At 43.6% G+C, this 25602-nt stretch overlaps 1 protein-coding gene across 5 annotated transcripts in view; it reads left to right on the top strand.

Moving 5' to 3' along the window:
- The window catches only part of ZCCHC2 (zinc finger CCHC-type containing 2), a 73384-nt gene extending 48801 nt beyond the window's left edge, over positions 1-24583 (top strand). For 2 of the 5 annotated variants that reach the window (XM_077810743.1, XM_077810742.1), the window contains 3 exons: positions 16899-17027; positions 20046-21545; positions 22568-24583. In XM_077810743.1, the coding sequence (XP_077666869.1) occupies positions 16899-17027; positions 20046-21545; positions 22568-22635 (1697 nt within the window). In that variant the 3' untranslated portion in view covers positions 22636-24583. Of the gene's footprint in view, positions 1-16898; positions 17028-20045 lie in introns of all 5 variants that reach the window. The other 3 variants (XR_013345223.1, XR_013345222.1, XR_013345221.1) reach the window with 3 other exon arrangements.
- The last annotated feature ends 1019 nt before the right edge of the window (positions 24584-25602 follow it).

The raw sequence follows: 25602 nt of genomic DNA, 5'->3' as shown, positions 1-25602 counted from the left end.
AGCATCAAGGGAAAAGAATTGTAGGGTAGGCATAAATGGCTGCTTCAAACACAAGCAGTAGAGTGAAATGAGAAACTTTCTGAATCAGCACAAAACAGCAATTTATTATGGTTTATTTGTGTATACATTGAGAGGAAGGAGTCATTAGTGCTGCTGTCCCAACAACCTTTGTCTGGCTAGTATAATGATCAGTAACACTGAGGGTAGTGCAGTTTGAGAAAGTGAAGAGTAAAAGTGGAGAAACTAGTGAAACTTTTACTAGTGTTAACCTGCTCATTGTGTAGCAGCAAAGAGAAATGCAGTAGAAAATATCCTCATCAAATCATACATTTGCTTTAAGGAAGATTGGTTTGTCTTAATAATTTAAATGTCTTGTTTCCTAGTGTATTGTCAATATTTGAATATTTTAAAATGTATTTTAACAAAACTGAGGAACTGCAGAAATACCAACTTTTCACCTCAAATGGGAAACTTAAATGTGAAGTTTTGTATGAAATGCTTCCACTCTATACTTCAATATAATTGAACCAACCAGTAGAGGAGCTGAAACCAAAAGTTGAGCACTTCAAGAATTAAAGTACCTAGTAAATGGAACATTATCAGAGGGAAGAGGGTATTTTCTCCAATATCAGTAGTAGCTCAAATAGCAGATTAAGTGAAGTACTGCTGAGGGAATTCTGCACCAACAAATTTTTTCACACAATATTTTAAAATTGTGCAAATTGTATTTGTCAATAAACAAATGTGGAGGCTCCAGCATGGCAGTGGGGAGCACAGGCCACTGGCTGCATGGAAGTGGGAGATCATCCTGCATGTGTGCACACATCTCCCGACCCCCGGGACAGGGACTCGACTGCACCCAACCCTGTTGCACACAAGGGCTAGACCTGTCACACCCCAGAAACACCCTGGAGCCCTGCCCCGCTGTGCCAGATGCACCAGGTGTGAGCAGGCAGGCTGAGCCCAGCAGAATCCAAATGTAGTGGGGCTTAGTGCGGGAAATGTGGGGTGAGAGGTTTCTGTGGGGCAGTCTGGCTGCGGGCAGCTCAGTGGGGGAATCTGGATACACGGGCTCGTTCTGGGGTTCCGGATGCAGGGACAGTGGGACGCTGCAGGAGTGTGGGGGGGATAGGGCTCAGTGGGGAGGTCTGGATAGAGGGGGTTCAGCAGGGGGGACCCAGTTCAGGAGGAGTGGAGGTCCACGTGCAGCTGGTTGGGAGTGGGGGTGCTCATCGGGGTGGTCCAGATGCAGGGTAGGTGGGGCTTGTCGGAGTGAGGGTTTGATGGGCCTGCTTAATGGGGAAGCCCCAGATGCTGATGGTGCTGAGGGGACACCGCATGCAGAGCTCCTGCTCCCCCCTCAGGTTCCCCTGTCCTTTTCTTCCCATGCCTCTCCTGCCCCTATTCTACCCCCCCCTTCCTTCCCTCATGCCTCTTCTTCTCCCCCTACCCCTCCACAAACTATACCCATGGGCATTCCCAGGCCTGTTAAAAAAGTAACTGGCTCCAATGTGGCTTCCCTTTGCTTCCCCATCGCTTTCTGCAGGGAAGCAAAGAAATCGGTGAGGGGACATGTCTTCAGCGTGCACAGAATTCACCCAGCAGTAAGTGAAGTCAAGGAGGAAAAAATGGGAAAGGGGGGTATCCCCAGCAGTAGGAGGAAGTTCGCTTACATTCTGGGTCACATTCAGCTGTTTGACTCTGCTTTTTCCAACCTCAGAAATGGCCTTTGAAAGTGTGTACAATGGTACAATATGATCTTATGACAGTTGCAATAGTCAGCTCTTCTTTGGGTGCTGGTCCCTATGTGTATTCCACACATGGGTATGCATGCACATCATGCACCCGGGTCTGGAGATTCGTAACAAGCGGTGTCTATTGGCCCACATATGCGCAGTTGCCTTCCTTGTGCTCTAGTCTTAGGGCATAAGAGGCAGTGCTGGCCAATGCCTCTGCAGTTTCTTCTTACCAGTGCGTGGCCAGAATCAGAATCCAGTGTCCACAGATTTCTCCAACTTCTTTTTTTATATAGTCTCAATAGTTTTTATATTAGTTAATATAGCTTGTTCTTCAAATGATGGTTCCTATGTGAATTCCACACATGGGATATGCATGTGCCCCCTGCACCTGGATGTAGAGTCTGTCTGGCTTGCACATGTGCCACAGCTCTCCTCATGCTCCAAACTAAGAGCATAAAAGGTGGTGCAGGCTGACACCTTTCCAGTCTAGAATTATGCACACACAGGGTTCAGAAACTGTTTCCTGTCCTCATTCGTTTCAGTGAGTGACGAACATCAATGCTGCCTCTATTGCCTGGGTGAGGATGCACTTGCGAGAAATATGTGCATCTGCTACTCTTTCACCCCAGAACTCGTGAAGGTCAGGAACTGAGACTCAGAAAATCTCATGGAGAAGGCAATGAGTCTCCAATCAAAGCTGTGCCGGGGTGACCTCCCCTCATTCCCCCATCAGTCTCATAAAGCAGGCAGAGCTCCTCCTAGCACAAACTTGGGAACCAGAGGCTAAGATTGTGAAGCCTAAGGAGAAGGTATCACAGGAGTGCTGGGAGCACTCTCATAAACATAAGGACAAACCATCTTAATTTAAAACTGCACCGAAGAAAGAGGCTCTCTCCCTGACTCAGCCAAAGTTGGGAGTACAAAGTTGGTACAAAGGAGGTTTGGGATAAATACCTCCTGGTGGTCCCATCCACTTCTACAGCCAATGCACTACCAGTATGACACAGCCCCAGAGGAAGCTCCAGTACTGATGGCCATGCCAGTGGATTCTCATTGTCCCCCAGGGTGATCTGAGACCTCCATTTCCTGAGCGGACATCTTTGCTCAATCCAATCCCTCCTATTGGGACAGACTCTATTCTTACAACAGAGGAAGGGACTGTCCTATTATATAGAGTTGTTCTCCTATCCCACCTGCCAACCTTAAGATGCAACCGTCAGTACTGCTGGAGATGAGTGATGTGGCTTTTTCTTTGGATGAGTCTTAGGCCCCACAGAAGTCTGTGTGACATCAGGCAGTGACATGACAAAGGAGCCCCAGATAAGATTGGACAGGAAAAAGGTGGTATGGGATCATGCCATGAGGTCCTCCTGTCAGTTGATCCATCATACTGGCAATAATTGGGACCATGAAAGCCCTACTCTAAACAGCCAGGATTGGTGCAGGAATCCTATTTTGCCATTGCCTGGACATCCACAACTGGCACTGTTGAAATATACAGAACAGGAAGGTGAGCGAGATCCAACAGTTTTGCGAGCAATCTCATAATCTCATTTTTTGCCTACAAGTGGGACTCTGTCATGACAGACAGTTGGCTGCTAAAAATTATCCACCATGGTTACACCATCAAATTTCTCTTCCCTCCTCACACACTCCCCTTCAGGAACCACTCTCACAAGGAGATTCTTTGCCAGGATGCAGATTTTTTTTCTTCATTAAGGGGCAATAGAACAAGTACCACCTCAGTATCAAGGGAGAGGGTTACTATTTCCCATGCTACTTAGTCTCCAAAAGAGATGCAGGGTGGAGATCCTTTTGGGACCTGGGACCCTCTGACAACTGAACATCTTATTCAAATTCAGGTTGGTAACACTAGCATCAATAATCTCCCCCTCCCCCCCCCCCCCAAGATGTGAATGTGGTTCGTCCTTCTCAATATGAAGGACACCTATTTTAATGTAGATATTAATCTGTCCTACAGAATTGCTTCAGTTCCTGGTTAGTCAGGAAACATTACTAGTTTGGAGTCCTTCCCTTTTGCATTAGCAGTAGTGCTCAGAGTATTCACTGATGGGTGGCAGCCCATCTGAGATGTCAGTTTGTTTTCCCATATTTTGATGATTAGCTCCAAGTAGTAGGTCACTCCAGCCACAGAGTCAGGTGAGTGACTTTATTCCTGCTTCATCTTCTGGCGAAGTGCAGTGTTTTCATGAACAAAGAAAAGTCCACTTTGACAGCACAGAGATATACTTTATCAGAGCGACACTGGACTCCAGTTTCAGCAAGAGCTTTCCTCCCACTCTTTTCTGCACCCCTCACCCCCCCCAAACATTTTAGTCAATGGGCAATGTATGCTTTCTCTGCTAGGCCACATGTACTTGTAACACCATTTGTCAGACTTCATTTATGCTGCTTGCCAGATGAGGACCACATAAACACCAGAGTGACTATTCTCTCCAGGGTCATCATAATTTTAACCTGGTAGTCAAACCCAGAACAAGTGTGTGGGCCTTTCTCCTGCTCATGCATTCAGTCTGTATCCAAGCAATGTTGGACAACATCACCATGGTCGCTTAGGTAAAACAAGCAGGGTGGCACAAGATCCCTTTCCCTCTGCCTAGTAGCAGTCAGGCTTTGGAATTGGTGCACAAGAAACCACATCGCTATCCAAGTGTTCAGAATTAATTAGCAGACAACCCAAGCAGGCACTTCTCTGCAGACCATGAGTTCTGTCCTGAGCGAGACATTCAGTTAGTGGGAACATCTCAATGGGCTCTCCATGTCACAGACTAAGTAACTTCCCCAGTACAGCTCCAGAGCATCTATGGGCAGTGACTCCGAAGGTTACGCTCTCCTGCTGTCGTGGACGGACCAGCTCAGATGGCATCTTTCCACCTATTCCCCTGCTATCACGGGTCTTGGGGAAACATCTTCACAACAGGGCAGGAGTCATTCTCACAGCACCCAACTGGCTCCAACCATTTTTGTTCCTGGAACTTCTGATGTCAGCCCTTCGTCCTATCAGGATTCATCCCTTTCTCAATCTTCTAATTCAGGAAGATGACAATCACACATCTCATTGGTCCACACTGCCTTTTTATGCATTCAGTCTGGAGCATGAGGAAGGCAAGCGTGTCTGTACACACCAATGGACATTGCTTGTTGAGAATCTCTGCACTCAGGTGCATGGTGTGCATCCATACTTGTGTGGAATACAGATAGGAACCTCCCTATTTGATCACTTCAGAGGTTCCTTTACACTCATAAACAGTATAGCTAATGGGCCTTTTGTAGTGAGTATCATTTTTTTTTTCCTCCTCCCAGAGGTGACTCCTTTAAACTACCGTTTTTTAAGAACTTCTGTCACATTACATTATCTTTTGGAAGGTACATTTTGTAGAAATTAAACAGTTCATGCTGGTAAACTATGTGCTGATTTGTTAACTGAAGACTCTACTATTGTATTCTCAGTGTATAGCGTCAGCTGTGTTCATCTTGTTTAAAGATGAGTAACCAAACTTCTGGAAGAAAGTTTGGAAACCGCTGATGGGCACTTGGATTGTTGAACAGCCTCAACTGCTGATGGAGTTAATGAAGGCACTGCAGGAATGCTTTGCTTTTTTAGTAGGGCTGTCAAGCGATTAATCGCATGATTAAACAATAATACAATACCATTTATTTAAATATTTTTGGATGTTTTCTATATTTTCAAATATATTTCAATTACAATGCAGAATACAAAGTGTACAGTGCTCACTTTATTTTTATTAAATTTGCGTTGTTAAAAAAACAAAAGAAATAGTATTTTTCAATTCAACTAATAGAAGTACTGTAGTGCAATCTCTTTATCATAAAAGTTGAACTTACAAAAGCAGAACTATGTACAAAACAATGTAAAACTGTAGAGCCTGCAAGTCAACTCAGTCCTCCTTCAGCCAGTCACTCAGACAAAAACAAGTTTGTTTACATGTGCAGGAGATAACGCTGTCGTCTTCTTCTTTACAGTGTCACCTGAAAGTGAGAACAGGCGTTCGCATGGCACTGTTGTAGCCAGTGTCACAAGATATTTACGTGCCAGATGCAGTAAAGATTCATATGTTCCTTCATGCTTCAGCAACCATTCTAGGGGACATGCATCCATGCTGATGATGGGTTCTGCTTAATAACAATTCAAAGCAGTGCAGACTGATGTATGTTCATTTTCATCGTCTGAGTCAGATGCCACCTGCAGAAGGTTGATTTTCTTTTTTGGTGGTTCAGGTTCTGTAGTTTCTGCATCTGAGTGCTGCTCTTTTAAGACTTCTGAAAGCATGCTCCACACCTCATCCCGCTCAGAGTTTGGAAGGCACTTCTGATACTTAAACCTTAGGTAGAGTGCTGTAGCTATCTTTAGAAAACTCACATTGGTACCTTCTTTGCATTTTGTCAATCTGCAGTGAAAGTGTTCTTAAAATGAACATATGCTGGGTCACTGCTATAACATGAAATATATGGCAGAATGCAGGTAAAACAGAGCAGGAGGCATACAGTTCTCCTCCAAGGTGTTCAGTCACTAATTTAACACTATATTTTTTTAATGAGCATCGGGGTGGATCTGGAAGTCAGGAAGACTCGATTTAATCATGGATTTCTACATAAGTGCGTTCTTGTTGGTTACCAACCTGAAGATCCTGTATGTTCAGACATGTTCCTTTCATCATCTTCAACGCAGCTTCCTCCTGAGAAGGAACACTTCTCATGATGTTTCATTTGGGCAACCAGGCCTTGCCTTTCTTGGTTGTACTATTTGCATTTTGCATGTATGCCTGTCTTACCCACAGGTTAAGGAACTTCATTAAAATATTCCAAAACTGGGTCTCTCGTATGGCCTGCTGCCATTATAGGTTTTCCCTTCTAGTGAGAGAATATGGTAGATCTCAAATCAATGAAGGAAAGACCTCAAGACTTCTGTAATATGCTGCTCAAACAATTTCACTTTTGTTTCTACTGCCTGTTCCTCCCTTCTCACATTTATCGCCAGACTTCTTCTCATTGTCCAGATCTAGTCTGCCCCAACAATCTTCTATTCATTGAACTTCTTGAAACTTTGCACTTGTAGAGAGAGGTAAGGGATGGACTCTTTGTACACACATTTGCAGAGGGACGATAGGGTTGAGGTCTGTCACTTCTCACCTCTATATATATTTCTTTAAAAACGTTTTTGCTGTTAACAAGCATGTTACCTCCTGGAGACACGCATCCACAGTTTGAGAACTGCAAAACTAAGCATCTCTGCTGGTATCCTCTAGACTGAGCACTGAGTCCTATTAAGTAGATAGATTAACCTAAATCTATACAGAAGCCCCTGGAACCTCATAAGATTGGATTCTTAATCCATGAACTATTGAAACTCACTTACAAAACTTTTCTTAAACACTACATGAATATATTGTCTCATACTATAGAATTAGATTTTATAATCCCTATTCCATGATATATCTTTGAGCTATAATATATCTTTATCTTTAGATAGGTTTTTTCTCAAATCATTTTATCAAAAAAATCCAATTTAAATCAGAAATTTTTATTTTTTTAATCATTGATTTTTATCCACCCTGATGAGCATCATCAGCATGGAAGTATGTTCTCTGGAATGGTGGCCAAAGCATGAAGGGGCATACAAATGTTTAGTACATCTGACACGTAAATACCTTGCAATGCCAACTACAGACGTGCCATACAAATGCCTGTTTTTGCTTTCAGGTGACATTGTAAATAAGAAGCGAGCAGCTTTTTCTCTTCTAAACAAACTTGTTTGTCTTAGTGATTGACTGAACAAGAAGTAGGATTGAGTGGACTTGTAGGCACTGAAGTTTTACATTGTTTTGTTTTTTGAGTTCAGTTATGTAACAAATCTACATTTGCACATTGCACTTCCATGGTAAAGAGATTGCACGACAGTGCTTGTATGAGGTGAATTGAAAAATACTGTTTATCATTTTCAGAGCAAATATTTGTAATAAAAAAATATAAAGTGAGCACTGGACACTTTGTATTCTGTATTGTAATTGTAATCAATATATCTAAAAATGTAGAAAAAATCCCAAAATATTTAAATTTAAATTAGTATTCTATTGTTTAATTGCGATTAATCACGGTTAATTTTTGAGTTAGTCGCATGAGTTAACTGCAATTAACTGACCGCCCTAATTTTTAGTGTCTTAATTTTTATTCAGTTGTCTTGAGTTGTGATTTGCAGATAGTAAAGGCACTTTCCTTTTGGATTTGTGCCTGTTAACATAACTAAAATGTGTGCCAGGTGTCCATAAGTATTCAGATACCTCTGAAGGTGAAAAAATGAGATGTCTTAAGTGAGTGCTATCATATCTGCAGCAGCGGTGGTGTACCGGCCAAATGTTACTTACTGAATTCCAGGGAACAAATAAAAAATAAGATGTTTTCCTGTCTTCCTAGTGTATAATATCTGTTACTACATATTGACTGGAGTAAAGGTCACACCTGTCTAAGGTCACAAAGTCCTATAACTTTGATCTTGTTTCCATATAAAATATGTAGGCCTGTACAAGCTATAGGTATTGCCCCTTTCTCACTTCAGTTGTGCTTTCTCCTCTCCCCATTGGCCTCTTGGCTACCAGAATACTTTCATGCAGTTCTGATAATCCCTCTGTCACTAGAGTGATTTTGCTACAATGGCACAACTTGTAGAATAATTGAAATTGCACACTCAAATAATGCCTTCAAATGGAGTGAGATTATTTTATTTTAAACCACCTCTGCAGTTCATGTATTCTACTGGTTGATAGTCTGGTTCCTAACTGATATGATCAGAGCTTCTCTGCCACTTTACTCCTAGAGGAATTCTGTGCCACTGTGCAATGCAGAATTTCACACAATTCCTGGTGTACCCCCTCAGAATTTCTGGCTGCCAGTAGGGGTCACTGGACTCTGCAGAGGCCAGCTCGCAGTGAGCGGTGCGCCCACCCTGGTGGGCCTGGAGGCTGCATGCTCTTTGATCCTCATTCTCCCAGGGACAGGAGAGGGCCTGGGAGACCCAGCCAGCTCTGGCAAAGGGGTAGGGTTGCCAACTTTCTGTTTGCACAAAACCGAACACCCTAATCCCACCCCTACCTGAGGCCCTGCCCCTCACTCACTACATTCCTTTTCCCTCTGTGGTGTGCTCTCCCTCACCCTCACTCACTTTCACTGGGCTGAGGATGGGGGTGTGGGCTCTGGCGTGGGCCAGAAATGAGGGGTCAGGGTGCGAGAAAGGGCTCAGGGTTGGGGCAGGTAGTTGAGGTGCTGGAGGGGGTGAGGGTTCCAGCTGGGGGTGTGGGCTCTAGGGTGGGGCTGGGGATGAGGGGTTTGGGCTGCAGGAGGAGGCCCCAGGCTGGGGGCGGAGCCCAGGGATTTGGAATGTGGGAGGGGGCTGTGGGTTGAGGCAGGGGGTTAGGGTGTGGGCTCTGGCCTCAGGGTGTTGGCTCTGGGGTGGGGCTGGGGATGAGGGTTTCAGGGTGTGGGAGGGGGCTCTGGGCTGGGGCAGGGGGTTGAGGTGGGATGGGGTTGAGGGCTCTGGGGTGCAGGAGGGTATACGAGCTCTGGGCTCATATAGGGGGTGCTGGCTTGGTGCTGGGCATGAGGGGTTTGGGGTGCAGGAGGGGGGCCTCACAGCTGGGGCAGGGGGTTGGGGTTTGAGCTTGGGCCCTCAGGGTTTACCTTGGGCGACTTCCGGTCAGCGGTGCTAAGGCAGGGCTGCCTGCCTGTCCTGGTTCCGTGCTGCACCCCGGAAGCAGCCAGCAGGTCCAGCTCCTAGGTGCAGGGTGGGCAGGGGACAGGAGGGTCTTTCGCACGTGCCCCCTCCCCAGCTCCCATTGGCCAGTAACAGCTAATGGGATTGTGGCGCTGATGCTCAGGGCGGGGGCAGCATGCGGAGCCCTGTGGTGCCCCCACCTATGAGCCAGACCTCCTGGCCACTTCTGGGGTGCAGCGTGGTGCCCTGAGATAGGTAGGGACTAGCCTGCCTCAGCACTGCCAACCAGACCTTTCACTAAGGTCAAAAACGGGACACCGGGTTACGCTATAAAGGGGGTGAGGAAGGGCAGGGCCACACCACATCATGTCCCCCGGTGGGACAGTAAAACAGTTCGGGGGAGGCTGTGGGGGTGCTGCTGTCTGGGCTGAGGGAGGGCTCTGGGAGGAATGGAGTGCAGGTGTCTGGGCTCTGAGGCCTCCCCCAGCCCCATCTTATCCCCACCCCCAACTGGAACTGGGTTGTTGTAGGGGTTTCTTTAACTGTCTACTCCTGGGGAAAATCATCTTTGCTGTTGTCTGTATTGTTGACAGGTATTTTTGAAATACATTTCCAAAATTATTGAAACTGGAGTCATTATATTCTGTTTTGACAGATAAAATATGCAGAATTTTTAATTTTTTTGGCACATAAGTTTCCCAGGAGTACCATTTTCACTTCTGTACTTTCCTCCCCTCCTCCTCCTCCTCCAGCTATTGTGAGGAAGAGGGTGGGGAGAAGCATTGTTGGAAAGCAGGATTATAATATTAGAGGTAACACTTCAGCTATTCATTAACTACTTTCCCTTTTCTTCTCACCCTCCTCCTTAGTGGGATTTTAACACAGTAAATCTAAACTAATATCTCAATTTTAACTTTTGTTCCTAATCACTCTGCTTTCCATATCTTTGCTATCTTTCTTTTTCCCAGGCTCATAATCTGTCATCTGCATTTTTCTCCCATATATCCAGCTAATCACCAAAGTCACATCTTTGCCATTTCAGATCTTCCCTCTCCTCACTGCAGAAGTCTTCTGTTCACGCACCCACAGTCTGTCCAAAATGCTACTGCTATAAGTTTGTCTTGCTGGTCTTTTCAGCTTTGTCCTCTCAAGAATTCATTCTTTCCTCTGTTTTTTTTCTCCTCTTTAGTAACCCCATCCCTTTCCTGTTCTGAAGTGTTAATCCTATTTGTTAGAGGATTCTCTTATGAGACTTAAGTACACAGACATTTTTGAAATTTCAGCAAGCCAGTGTGTGACCTTCCCTAAATATGTAAATTTTTTAACCAGCTCTAATAGTAAGCTATCCAAGTAGAGAACATTTCTTAGGTTCTAGAAGGTAGTGGTGTTCTTCGAGTGATGTCCCTGTGGGTGATCCATTTTAGGTGTTCATGTGCCCCTGCTATCATAATCGGAGATTTATAGTAGCAGTGCCCAGTTGGGTCACACATGCACTGTCCTCGTCTCGCACTGCTTCAGGCAGTTATCTGGCTCTGTGCGACCAACCCTCTCTACTGCTTTTGGCTATGAGTTGGAGCATTTAGCATCACCTCAGAGCTTACTTAGCATAAAATAACCCCCCAGTTATTTCTCGTTTTATTAGAGACAGTCAACCCTTTTTTGTTTCTTTTCATCCTTGCCTATCTCTTGAAGGGGAAAAAAAAATCTGTTTTCCCGATTAGAAGTAGGTTTTCGTTGAACCGTTATTTTCGGTTCTCCCCTTGTGGGGAGACAAAACTCTCCCCTTAGGGGCATTCCCAGTTCCCCAGGCTTCAAACACTGCCTCACCTGTAGGCTATCGATACCAGTGTTGGACGGACACTGAGTGTGTCCACTGCCTAGGCGAGATACACGGACCTCAAAAGTGTCCACACTGCCATAAGTAAAAGCCAGAACCCGGAAAGCCAGGGACTTGCAACTGAAATTACTCCTAATGGAGAAGTCCCTCAAGCCTGCATTTGAGCCAGAAGCACAGACCTCCCTTTTCAACCCCCATAACCCCCAGGCAAAAGTCACCCACAACAGCCTCTGACAGAGGCTCTTCTTCTAAGGCTCAGACAACCAAACACCCAACCAAAAAGGTGGCTAAAAAGTGTATTTTGGATTCGCAAACTTGGGAAATGACCAAGAAACAGCAGTCCCCGTTCCGACATACACAGTTGGTACCGACCACACCAGAAGTTTCTACCACTGAAGCTGTGGCACCTTTTGGTACCATGGGTACCACAAGAGAGCTAAGGACTCCGAGAGCCAGCTCAGGTATAGACAGTAAGGGGAAAACAAAACCTATGCTGCCAACAAGACACTCTGTACCAAGCAGCTCCATGCAACTACAGGGCATGCTTCCACCTACCTTCGGTCTACCACAACCGACGTGTACAACTATACCAACTTCGAGTGATGTCCCTGTGGATAATTATGTGAATAATTTCACATAAATTGTGTAGACTTTATTGAATTTCTTCCCGAGGAGAAAAAATATGAGTTTAGAGCCCTCACCTCTGAGGGACAACTGATTGCTTGCCAGAATGGCATTATAGGCCGCCTTGAACTCTGCAGACATGGCAGCATGGTCTACAGCTACTGTGATAGTCATGAGATCATCTTCTTTGTTGCATCTCTCTGGAAAAGCCCAGAGAGATGCAATTAACAATTGAGGATCTGCTGTTTTGAAGGGCTCAAACTCTTCATGGCCAAGACATCAAGGGCAACAGTGAAATCCCTGGGAATTTATACTCCTAGGAACAAGAGAAGACAGAGTAAATATTATAACATGCAGAGATACTGGTTTACACCATAGACACAAACACTTAGTATGAAGTACAGGGCCAAAACAGGGGCCCGCAAGAAGACGCCAGCCTCCACCTCAATATGCAATATCTAACAAACAACCTCCCACCAGCAAGTTTGATGTGTTGCTCAAGGACCCGAGAACACCACATTTTTCAGTACTGGAACCCCTCCCCATGTCTCAACCATTTGCAGCCTAATTCCTTACTACCCAGTCTGGTAGTCCATCACAACAGACAGATGGGTACTGGAGATAATTGGGGTTGGATACTTCATTCCTTTACTCCCCTCCCCCCCAATCCTCCCTCTCTCTTCAGGGACCCTTCTCACAAAGCCTTACTGCAACAGGAGGTAACCCACCTCGTACATCTAGGAGCGGTAAAACTGATACCAACAGAAGGGGAAGGGCTTCTATTCGCATTATTTCCTCATACAGAAATAAAACAGGAGGGTGGAGACCCATTCTCAATCTTCCACTCAACAACTTCGTGAAAATCCAATACTTCAAGATGGCACGTTAGCCACCATAATTCCAGCCATAGGACAGGATCATTTCCAGTACAAGATCCTACGCTTCGGCCTATCCGCTACTTATCTAGTTTTTTCAAAGGTCCTTGCTATCATGGCGCCCTGTCTCCTCAGGAAAGGAACTTTGATACTCCCATACTTGAACGACTTCCTGCTGAAAGCACCTACAGAACAAGCAGCATCAGAGTGCACCAAACAGCTGACAGCTCTCTTCATGAGATTAGGCCTCCGAATAAATGCACAAAAATCAACACTAACACCAGTGCAAAAACTAGAGTTGATTGGAGCCTACCTCATTTCTCCCAAGGTGATGGCCTCTCTACCACAACGATTTCTCATCTTAACCAACCTGATCTCCACGGCACAAAACAGCCTGTAAGTCACTGCCAGGACTTGCCTGCAACTACTAGGCCACATGGCTGCCACGATGTTTGTTGTCAGGCACACAAGACTACACATGCAATATCTACAAGCTTGACTCCAGAGTTTATATCCCAAAGTAAACAAGCACCTCACAATGCCAAACAAAATAAGACTCCCTACTCTGGCAGACACAACCAGACCATGTCTGTGCAGGGGTTCCTCTTGTACAAATTTCCCCAACGATGACCATCATTACTGACTCATCACTCCTGGGCTTGGGGGCACATCTGAACTCACATTCCATCCAGGGCCGTTGGTCCCCAGCAGAATCCCTTCTCCACATAAATCTTTTAGAAGAGGGGCCTCAAACACGCAGGCCACACCCCCAGATTTATTTGCTGTGGCCTGCCAAGGTCTCTGCACCCCCACCCCCTGGAGTTATTTCCTGTGGCCGCCAAGCTCGCGGCCCCCAGCATGCCACGTCTCCACTCCTCTGCCTACCTCCGGGCTTTGGCGGCGCTTTCCGGGGGGAGGAGCGGGGAGCTGTGTGCTCAGGGGAGGAGGTGAAGAAGAGGCGGGGCCGGGCGGGGATTTGGGGAAGGGGTTGGAATGGGGGCTGGGAAGAGGTGGGGCAGGGGTGGGGCCTCATGGAAGGGATGGAGTGGGGTAGGGTGGGGGGGGCTTTATATCTTTATATGAAAAGGTGTCCGTGATGCAGCCCTCGTGCCAATGTACTAGTCCTCATGGGGCCCTCATGGTGATTTGAGTTTGAGATCTCAGTTTTAGAACTACAAGCCATTAACAACGCTTGCTCCCACTTCTTACTGATCATCAAAAACAAGACCACACAAGTCCTCACAGACCCTCCATTTGAGTCCATGGCAACATGCTCTCAACTGCACCTTTCCATGCACCTTTCCATTACATCTGCCAGATGGGTGGGAGAGTTGTGTATGGTGAGTCTGCCATGAGAACTCCCAATTTTTTTCAAAGACGGTTTCCCTGAGAATTCCCCCCCCCCCTTCCCCCACCCAGTTTTTTGCCTAAAGTCACCTCAATCAGCCCATCTATCTACCGGCATTCTACCCCAAGCCCAACAAGGTATGGCAGTCCCTGTTACATACCCTAGATGCAGGCAGGGCAATAGCCTTTTACATCGAACTAAATCATTTCATAAGTCCCCAAAACTATTCGTCTCTATTACTAAATGATCCAAAGGGGACGCCATATCTAAACGGAGGCTATCCAAATGGATTTCAGATTGCATCAAACTGTTACCATCAACATGACTGGCAACCCCTGCAGAGATTCGCACACATTCCACCAGGGCCTTATTAGCTTCCACAGCGTTCCTTAACATTCCTATTATGCCACTACATACATCCGATGAAGTGGGTATTCACCCACGAAAGCTTATGCTCCAATACGTCTGTTAATCTATAAGGTGCCACTGGACTCCTTGCTGCATTCCTATTACGGACTTCTGTAAGACTGCAATGTGGACCTCGGCCCACGCATTTAAGCAACATTATGTATTAGAACAACATACAACCTCTGATACTTCAGTCAGTCCAGTTCAGATTGTCATGGCATGAGCTATGGACAAAAATGTCTGTCCTTGCTGATAATGTTTGATTGCAATTGATAATAAGGTATTGATACCACCTAGTGGCTGAACTCAGTCCTGGAAGAGGCCTCAAAGTGTTGAGGGATACTTGGTTGAAATAATTCATTCTTGAAATGCTATAGACTTCTATCTTGGGTCCTTTTTTCAATCTGTGTGACTATGCTAAGGGATGTTTTGATCTGCAGTAAAATATTCTAATGAAGATAATTACTTGTATCCTTTGTTAACCCAACTCTACACTGTGGTGACTGTCTGGCACATATTTTTGTTTGGATAAGAGAGAGGTGATTTAAGTTTTAACCCCGATAAGATTCAGGTAATATCCTGTATTTGAATATTGTGGTGTTTTGAGGAAATGGCAAGCAGTCACTTAACACTGTAAATTTACATGGTGTTTTATACAGCATGATTATCTGCTCTGGAGAGCTTATTGTTTAAGACTGACAATATATATATCAAGAATTCTGTAAAGGGAAATTCTGGGGGATTTTGGTGAGAACAAGTAGGGAGGCCAGAGCGATGCCTCTGACAGGTTCAGAAGTTAAGGCATGTCTGAATTGTTCCTTTTGTATGGAAGTCCATAATGCAGTAGTATTCTGGAGGAGCAATTACCATTTGAATGTTGCCTGACGGGGACCTTAGCCAAGGTGATAACCAAATCACAAGTAAACAAATAAAGCAATTTGCTTTTATTTGGAGTTGTCGATTTCAAGGTAGTAGTTATAGCATGTGCTTGCCTGCTTGTTGCTTAGCATATGGCAAGAAAGCTGGTTGTGTCTACCCTGACTTTCAGTTACTTACGGTGAGATGGTCACTCGTATTCTTCCCAGACATTTGTGATCAGCTAGGTTATATTTGCACATCATACTGAGCTGCATCTGGAATGGGCTCAAAGGCAGAGCTATTGCAGTTCAGTCTGTGAAGAATGTCTTTCCTGAATGGCATGCTGGAATTCCTCTGTAGCTATAACCGGGTGTGGTCTAAAAATGTTCTCTTTGGGTTGGTAAAACTTGACCACTTTTTGTCTTTCATGACATCTCCCATCTCTGGTCTTTGGTTCTTGTTTCTAGTCTTGCCATGCCATTAGCTAGTTATGTTGTAGCTTCGTACACTGTCAGATACTTCTGAGATTCCACTTGAGGATCTTATTTTCAGTGACCAGAGCAGCAAGTATTGACCTTTATATCTAAGAGAATGTTAGACTACCTTGGTTTTTCAATCTCATTTGAGTGAATACAAAATTCTCACTCCCAGGAAGTCTGCTTGCACTTGGTTGGGTAAGATGGGTGATATGATCTATCACAGAGGTGGCCAACCTGAGCCTGAGAAGGAGCCAGAATTTACGAATGTGCATTGCCAAAGAGCCACAGTAACACGTCAGCAGCCCCCCGTCAGCTTCCCTGCCCCCAGTGTCTCCCACCCGCCAGCACTGCCGATCAGCACCTAATCCTCCATCCCTGCGCCTCCCACCCTCTGCAATCAGCTGTTTTGTGGTGTGCAGGAGGCTTGGGGGGGGGGGTGAGGAGGAGGAGCAAGGGCGTGGCAGACTTAGGGGAAGGGTGGGGGCCTTGGGGGAAGGAGTGGAGTGGGGCCAGCGGTTGAGCCATGAGCACCCTGCAGCACACTGGAAAGTTGGCGCCCGTAGCTCCAGCCCACGAGTCGGTGCCTGTACAAGGAGCCGCCTATTAACTTCCGAAGAGCCGCATGTGACTCCGGAGCCACAGCTGGGCCACCCCTGATCTGTCGTGACTTGGTTCTACTACTTATTTAACTATTAAAACTCCCCAAGAAATTGAACTTTCTCCCAGTAAGTCTAAGGTGGGGAAGTGTTTGGTTGAAAGTCCCCCTAACAGTATATTTGATAGCAATTCAAAAGAGAGGACATGACTGATCTACTGCAGTTCAGCAAAGGGCACCATTTGACTGAGCATTTATCCTTTCTTTTAGTTCTTTTGGAGTTATATATATAAATAAATCTGAACTAGCAGGGCGTGAGCAATCCAAAATAACCCAGCTGCCATACAGTGTGATACAAAATAAAAAGAGAGGTTCTTTTTATTTTTAGATCTGAATTTGGACGTTGGATCTGGACGTGACACATGTGGAGAAACATCTTCAGAGAGTTACAGTTCTCCTTCTAGCCCACAACATGATGGGAGGGAAAGCTTTGAAAGTGAAGAAGAGAAGGACAGAGGTTGGATTTGTGCAGTGGTGTGTGTGGGGGTGTGTGTGTGTACACTTCGAACACCTCAGTAGGGCAAACGTTGAGCTTGACCACTTTTACTCTGGAATGCTCTACTGACAGTCTGATTTAATCTTTATTCCTATACTATAGTTATAAGTAGCGTAACTGATTGCCTCCGTCATATATTTGATTACTACATTGCCAGCTGGTCAGGATTCAGGTTTTCACTGCTATTTCAAAACCCTGTTTTGCAATGTTAAAAAACTCCCAATTTTAGGTGTACTCAATTTACCAATTGACTAATTTTATGCCTCCAAGCAAACAGTGCTCCATAAATTTCACTAAGGTTTTTCCTCTTCTTTTTAAAACACCAAAGTTATATTAAGTAACACTTCTGAGACTTAACTTACATCCAAGTACGCATGTTTGTGTTGATGGTAGAGAGTACCTAGGTGATACATTTTGTAGTATTGATTCCTGAAGGCAAGAAATGTTAATCTTTGCTTTGCAATACTTAACTGGTACCCTTCATTTTATACCATTATAATAACCCCTTGACACATATGCAGTCATATGACAGTAGGAAAATGTGCTTTATATACTTTAATTAGCAACATCATTGGAAGACACAAGCTGTCTATTTACTGTGAAGGAGTATAGTGCATGTCACATGTTTCCAGAAAGCTGTGAACAAACACTATATCTCCTGCACACAAAGTTCTGTAACAAGTTAAGGATCTACTTTCAATAATGTGACAACATTTTGGCAGTTTCCAAAGCTTGTTTAACTGATAAGGATTTCCTTGGAAATTACAAAGTTATACGAAATGCAATGAGATGATGTACAGATATCACATTTGTTCACTGCTGGCTTGAGGTGACTCCATAATCTGTATTTGAAATAAGTTTTCTGGAGAATGTTCTGCTGTCTGCCTTCCTGAGAGGGTCTATTTTCAAAAGCTTTTAAAAATAGCTTTGAATTTTACTTCAGTATAAAACATATAAAAAAATCCCCAAGATAAATATATTGCCGTTAACATATACCCCAGGAAAAAGGAGCAATGCTCAGCCTTATACCAAATATACAAAATCCCCCCATTGAGATTCCGCTGTAAGATTCCAAATGTGCGACACGATTACACCTTGTCATGTTTTCAGCTGTAACATCTCAATCTGATAAATCAAGAAAAACTTGCCGCACTTTTTTTGTGTGAAACTTTTCATCTTCTGTAATTTTGTATGTTTACTTGTAAGAGACTTGGCGCTCATCCCCGCCTCATGCTCCCTGCATAGCATTTTCAGAACTCTTCCCTATGTGCCTCTTAATTAGCCCCACTCAGTGTCTTATACTCTTCTTCTACGTTCAGCTTTATAAACATAAAACCAAATGTGATGTTAACTGAGGATATATGCAGAGTATATTGTGGAGCTGGGCAATGGAGGCAGGATGAACACAAGGCTGTGTAGGAGCCAGGGTTGGGAAGGCGACCATGAGGAGTAATGCATGGTGGCATAAGCTGTATAGGAAGGACTAAGCTTTTTTTTCATGCAGACACTAGAAGTTGTTCTCATGGTTTGTTCCTTTTGGATTGCCTGGCTTTCCTTTGGTTAAGGCAGACAGTCTTAGTTTTTAGGTTTCAGAGTAGCAGCCGTGTTAGTCTGTATCCGTAAAAAGAAAAGGAGTACTTGTGGCAGCTTAGAGACTAACAAATTTATTTGAGCATAAGCTTTCGTGAGCTACAGCTCACTTCATCGGATGCATTCAGTTGAAAATACAGTGGGGAATGCATCCGATGAAGTGAGCTGTAGCTCACAAAAGCTTATGCTCAAATAAATTTGTTAGTCTCTAAGCTGCCACAAGTATTCCTTTTCTTTTTAGGAACACTGTCAAGGTAAAAATCACTGTGTATATCTTTAAATATCCCCTACCTGAGTTGATAAAAGACTAAGGTATTAACGTCTTAATTTATTTTTCACCATTTACTTACATTTTTTTATTTGCTCTGAATGATGGACTAGTGGTCATGTTTGCTTTCTGGCTTTCACTTAATATTGTGTTGGGGCTCTTAACACTTAAGAAACTTGGTTAAATACTAGAAATGCTTGCTTTGAAAATTGAGAAGACACATGAAAACACTTTGGTTTTTTAAAATGTAGCAAACCTATTGTGTATAAATCTCAATGCTAACCATATTTGTTTGTTTTCAGTGCTGTAGATCAGTGGTTCTCAATCGGGGTCCAGGGCCCTCTGTTTCAGGGGGTCTGCCAAGTATGGCCAGTGTTAGACTTGCTAGAGCTCAGAGCAGAAAGCCAAAGCCCCATCGCGCAGGACTGCAGCCTGGGGTCCCAAGCCCCACCACCCAGGACTGAAGCCAAAGCCTGAGCAACATAGCTTTGATGGGCCCCCTGTGGTGTGCGGCCCTGGCCAATTGCCCTGTTTGCTGCTCCCTAACGCTGGCCCTGGCTTTTACATGCAGAAAAACAGCTGTGCCACAGCTAGGCTGTGGAATTTTTATAGCATGTTGGGGGTCCTCAGAAAGAAAAAGGTTGAGAACCCGTGCTGTAGATTACTTGTGTTTGACAGTGCAGTAGATAAAAATGTTTTGACTGTCCTAAAAGCTAAAGGAGCAGAAAAGTTGTTTAACTATACATGGTGCGTTTGAGATCTTTTCTCCTCTTCCCCTGCCACCTGTATTTTGAGAATTGTACCAGCTGGGGGCATAGTTATTTCCCATCTTTCCAGGTGGATGGGAGTAGCTTAATTTATTCTGTGCCCTCCACTTATACATATGGATATAGAAGTCACAAACACAAATTAGCAAGTGGATTATTTGGTGAAAGCAAATAATGGAAAGCAAGGCAGATATGCCTCTAATTCAAAATCGGTCCAACCCAAGCTGGAAAGGTGGATAAACAGTCTTTAATTTCATCTACATCAAGGTGAAATAACACTTATTTGTGCCTTTAAAATTCAGTAAACCTCAAGTTTGCATTTTTAGTTTTTCACTAATGCTTTATCTTCAACAGATACAGACAGCAATTCAGAGGACTCTGGGAAACAAAACGCAGGCAGGTTTACTGTTTATGGTGCTGTCAGTCCATCGAACATCAAAGCAGCAGCTGCTCAGATTTCTTCAGTGAGTAATGAGAATGGAAGTATTTCAGAGGATCCTTTAAATTCAAAGTTTCAACATATTTCATTTATGCCTGCCTTACACTGTGTGATGCACAATGGTGCACAGAAACCTGAAGCTGTAGTTCCACCACCCATATCTGCTGATGGTAAAACAATGGGAATGCTTGTTACCACTCCAGTCGCTATCTCGCCAATGAGAGAATCTGCAAATCCAACTCCAGTTGGAATAGGGCCAATGACTTCTGGTGAATCTGAAAAACGCCTTGAGCTGTTGGCTTCCCCTCTACCAGTACCATCTACTTTCCTTCCACATTCTGTACAGCCTGGTAGCCCAGCTTTGCACTTGGCAATACACAGATTGAAAATACCCTCTTCGCAGGGATCGTCTGAAAATTGCACAGTTAATGGACCACAGCAACCAACAGCAAACTTAAGCGTTGGCTCACCAAATACTGCCTTTATCCCAGTCCACAGCCCAGGTAGTTTTCCAGGATCCCCAGTTCCTAATACAGATCCCATCACAAAACCTGCATCCCAAGTGGTAGGACTGAATCAAATGGTGCCTCATATTGAGGGGAACACCGGAGCAATCCCTCAGCCTACCAGTCTAAAGGTAGTTCTTCCCGCAGCTGGTCTTTCAACAGCACCTCCACCGGCTTCCTATACTTTGCCAGGCACTCCTCATGCTACCAATGTGTTGCCCAACCAGAATACAAATGTGCTGAACTCTGTAGCAACTTCCACACCACCTCAATCAGCTGGTTTAGGTGTTGGTCAGATCCAGTCAACTATTCCCCCTGCAATACCTACCCATACACCAGGCCCTGCCCCTAGCCCAAGCCCTGCTTTAACACACAGCACTGCGCAGAGTGACAGCACGTCCTATATAAATGCTGTTGGAAATACTAACACTAATGGGACTTTAATGCCTCCACAGCAGTTGGGGTCGGGGGCTTGTGGTTCTTGTGGACGTAGATGCAGCTGTGGGTCCAATGGAAGCCTTCAGATCAATAGCTATTTTTATCATAACCCTATTCATGGACAAGTCTACAGAGTTCCACCTTTCTTCACTCTGCCATCTCTTTGCAATGGCAGCTACCTCAACCAAGCACATCAAAGCAATGGAACACAACTTCCTTTTTTCCTGCCTCAGACTCCATATGCAAATGGACTGATGCATGACCCAGTAATGGGGAGCCAAGCCAACTATGGTATGCAGCAAATGGCAGGATTTGGGAGGTACTATCCTGTATATCCAGCACCTAACGTAGTTGCCAACACAAATGGATCGGGGCCCAAGAAGAATGGGAATGTTTCATGTTACAATTGTGGTATAAGTGGACACTATGCGCAGGACTGTAAGCAGTCATCCATGGACGCCAATCAGCAAGGTAATCATGATAGCTCCCAACGGACTTGCTTTTGAATTTACTAGTTTCTCTTTACCTTACTGACCATGCTGTTTCTGTTCTTGCAGAAAGGTGTGTGCGTGTGTGTTTGTATAAATGTACGTTGTGCACTAGTGGTCTGCTATAAAACCGCAAAGAGGCTTATCTAGCCCCAATCAAATACTGGGGATATGGAGTTCACAGGTACTAAACTAAATTTTGAAGGGGTATGAAATTGGGTTAGGAAATGAACCCATCTCTGTTCTAAATTGTCATTCTTTTCTCTAGGCTTTTGGCAGTATTTTCAGACTTGCATGCTATTAATGTCAAGTCTTCCACTCCCTTTGATGTTTTGGTAGAATTCAGTTGCAAAAAGGATTGGAAATTGTCAGGTACTATATACAATACATGGCTTGGATTTCTAAAGCATGTGAAGATTGAGAAAACAAACTGGTCATTCTGATGTATTTTTTACCTCTGCATAACCAACTATCCTCTGTATAACCTATTTTATGTAGGTGGGATTTGTTTGACTTCTGAGACAGTTGCAGCAAAAAGACATTGAAATAAGACACTAATAAGAAATCAAAATTCAACAAATGACTTCAGTTTTATAACTTCCATCCTCTTTCCATTCAAAAAAAGAGGGGGAAACAGTGTTTGTACCTGTAGAACATTAAATACATTTTTCTTCCATCACTTCCTTTCTGATCCTCAGTGTGTCTGTTCTGACCTTAATCATGTTTGCCAAACTTGAACAGGAAAAATTAATCTTGGTGTCTGGGGGTTGCTTTTACTTTGCATTTTTCCAGGGGAGGTAGTATCTTACATTTTTACGTTGGATTTCTTTTATGCTGACACTTCATCAAGGAGATGAAAAACGATGAAGTTTGAGCCCTCCTTTTAAATAAGATTGGAGAACAAGATAGTGCCTTTTGAAGAGCATGCCCATTTTGATACCTTGTAGTGGTTTGTAATCTGTTTAATTGTAAACAGTGACTTAGTAGTTCTCTTTCCTGTTTTAGGCACTTACAGACTGAGATACGCACCTCCCCCTCCCCCTTCCAATGATACGTTGGATTCTGCAGACTGAAACAAGTAAACATTGCCTACATAACAAACTGAAGTTTGGGGAATTGAGAGGGAGGGGGAATGTTTCCTGAGGTCTTGCATTTGGGATATTCCTGGTTTTATATTCTTTTGGAATTTTTCATTGCTTTTGCACCTCTGTTCAATACAAAAGAAGAAAACTGAGTCCCTGATCTCCTGGTTCTGCAAAAAGCTTGCATAATGCATGTAATTCAAACACACAGCCAAACAATCAAAAGAGCATTTGAACCATACTTTTGCACTGAAGACTTGAGACATGTGCAATGTTTACTGCATTTTTTAAAATGTCCTTTGACCTCCGACATCACTGGTGGAGCAGCCATATGGTTGAAACAAGAAACTTGGTCATGTTCTGTCACAATCCCGCCTCTTCTGTCCCACCCCACTCCACCCCCAGCCTGTTCTCCTTATGCTGCTGTTTTTGTTTCTCTCCCACCTTCACTGTGTGTCCACAGGTTTCATTGGACTGTCTGAGTATTTGGCAGTTTATAGAGAATTTGTCCAAACTATAGCAAATAGTTATACTCATGAATTATATGGGGAAATTGTTTAGTCTTCCTGTGGGGAGCGAGACTAAAGACTCACAGAATAGTGTGGGTGTAATAACTTGTTTTACACACACACACACACACACACACACACGTAAATGAAAATACTTCAAGTGGGAAGGGAATGAAACACTGTGGACTAAAACAGATTTATGAACGTGAGCAAGCTTAAAGTGAAAGATCTTATTTCCATTGTAGTGTTTTAGCCTGATTGTTCCAAGAGACAAGGGACGGGGGGTTGGTATGAATGTTGTATTCCATGTGTTTGCATTTCTGTTGAAAGCTGACAGTGAGTCCTTTTTTAAAAGCTATATTCTACTTCTGTGTCAACACAGAATGAACATTACTTGATTTTGATTTGATTTTTCCCTAAACTATTACAGTGTTGCATTGTATTTAGAATGTAAATGGTTTATTTCAGTCTGAACAAAAGTTACGGTTTTCTACAAAATAGTCAGGTATTAGTATTAGGACTGGTCTACCAAATAGCAAAGTCACTATTTTATAATAATTTACCACTATGCGTGATTATGGTATAATGTGAAAGACTGAAATGCGTGTGCTAAGATGGTATTAATCATGTTGGTGTCATGTCAGTAAGTTTAATGCTGCTGTATTTTTATTTTTAAAAGCCAATATGTACTAAATTGCTTCCAGGTAATATTTGATTTCCTAAAGTGCACTGAGGTTATCTGGAAGATTGAGTGAATTTTTCATGACTGCTATATTCAACACCGATGAACAAATTACCACTGTATATCCATAGGTTTTTGGCATTCCTCACAGTTCATAGCAGAAATGAAAGATTTTTTTTTAAAGTAAGATGCTGATATGCAGTAGAGGGACAAAAGTAAAATTGTATGGGGGTTCAGCTGCCTAATTGCTAAACAAAAACTTGAAGAAAAAAAGCTTGATTTACTAAATGTCTTCATAGGTAGCATTTATATTTATAGCACCAGTATACATTTTTCTCCCTTGGGGTGGGGTAGGGTAGATGAAAGCTTTAATTTAAAAAGAAAAGAAAAAATAAGTAGTAAATGGAAATTATTTTGATTAAAAATATTTTATTTGATCTGGGTATTTTTGGACCGCATTATTAAATGAATTAACTGAATTTGAGTTTAAGTGAGGGTGTTAAAGCACCAATGGACTCACATTGTGAATTACCTGCCAGTTGTACTTTATGGAACTTATTTTATGATTTAAAATACTGTACTGTAAATAGGAGGTATGTTACCTTCTCTTTATTTGTATGTTTACCATATACTTTGATATTTGAAATGTTATGTACTGGAAAGGTCACTTATATTTCTAGAACAGATTGGATTTTATGCAACCTTTCTTCCTTGAATTAACAGCAATAAAAAAGGAAAAAAGTGTCTATCTGCAAGTACTGTACTTTATTGCTCATAACAAAATTAATGAAAGTGGTGCCCTGCTCCTATTATGTTGTTTTTTAGCAAGGTACTCCATTGGCTGGAAAGTGGCATAGATTGGACCATTTTGTTAGCATAAGTATGAAGTATTTTGTTTGACTAGTTGAGTTAAGAACTTCATATCCTAATTCAGGGCCATGATATCTTGGACTGGGTAAGTGAACTATTGGTCACTATGAAACACTGAATTATGAAACCAGATAAAGGTATGAGGTGATGTGGGGCAACAGTGGGTTAAAGCCTTAGCTGCATTTTACTGCAATCCCTAAGTCTAGGCTCTGTTGGCCGCATGTCTTGGGCCTAGGGTAAGCCCATGTTCTGATATGCTTTGTTGGTCCAAATGAAAACTCCGAGTCCCTAACACACTCTGGAAAAATCAACATACCCAGTCATAATACCTGGAAAGTGAGCTGTCTTCCTGTCATTTTCTTCATTCTGCTGGGGAGAATAGAAGGCAAACAGGCCTGCAATGGCTGAAAATCCAAGCCTCTGCCAAGTGGCACTTCTGTTAATTCCTTAACAGGATAACTTGTTGGGCAACTGTCTTGGGCTAAGTTAAAAATGGAAGGTGGCATGCTCGCTCTGTCACCTGACTTCCCTTTTTCATATCCAGAGCTCCACAGTTCCAGGGTTTAATAGCAGCTTTAAAACCATACAATTAAGTCGACCTACGTTAGCTCAACCTACAGCCACTGCAGGTTTTCGTGTCCATGCTACCCTTCTGCCAGTGGAGGCGTCCTCACTGGGAGCACTTGGACTCACAAGTGCTGCCAGTGGCAAGGGGGGCGCACAGCCCAAGCTGTCAAGCATCCGATGAAGTGAGCTGTAGGTCATGAAAGCTTATGCTCAAATAAATTGGTTAGTCTCTAAGCTGCCACAAGTCCTCCTTTTCTTTTTGTCCTATATAAATGGTTTTAAAAAATGCTATACAAAAAGCAGGTTATTGTATTGACATTGAATAAATCA

The sequence above is a fragment of the Eretmochelys imbricata genome, chromosome 2 (assembly GCF_965152235.1).
Source record: "Eretmochelys imbricata isolate rEreImb1 chromosome 2, rEreImb1.hap1, whole genome shotgun sequence".
In the NCBI taxonomy this organism is placed as follows: Eukaryota; Metazoa; Chordata; order Testudines; family Cheloniidae; genus Eretmochelys; species Eretmochelys imbricata.
The sequence above is the reverse complement of the archived record's forward strand: the minus strand, read 5'-3'. Positions and strand labels throughout refer to the sequence as shown.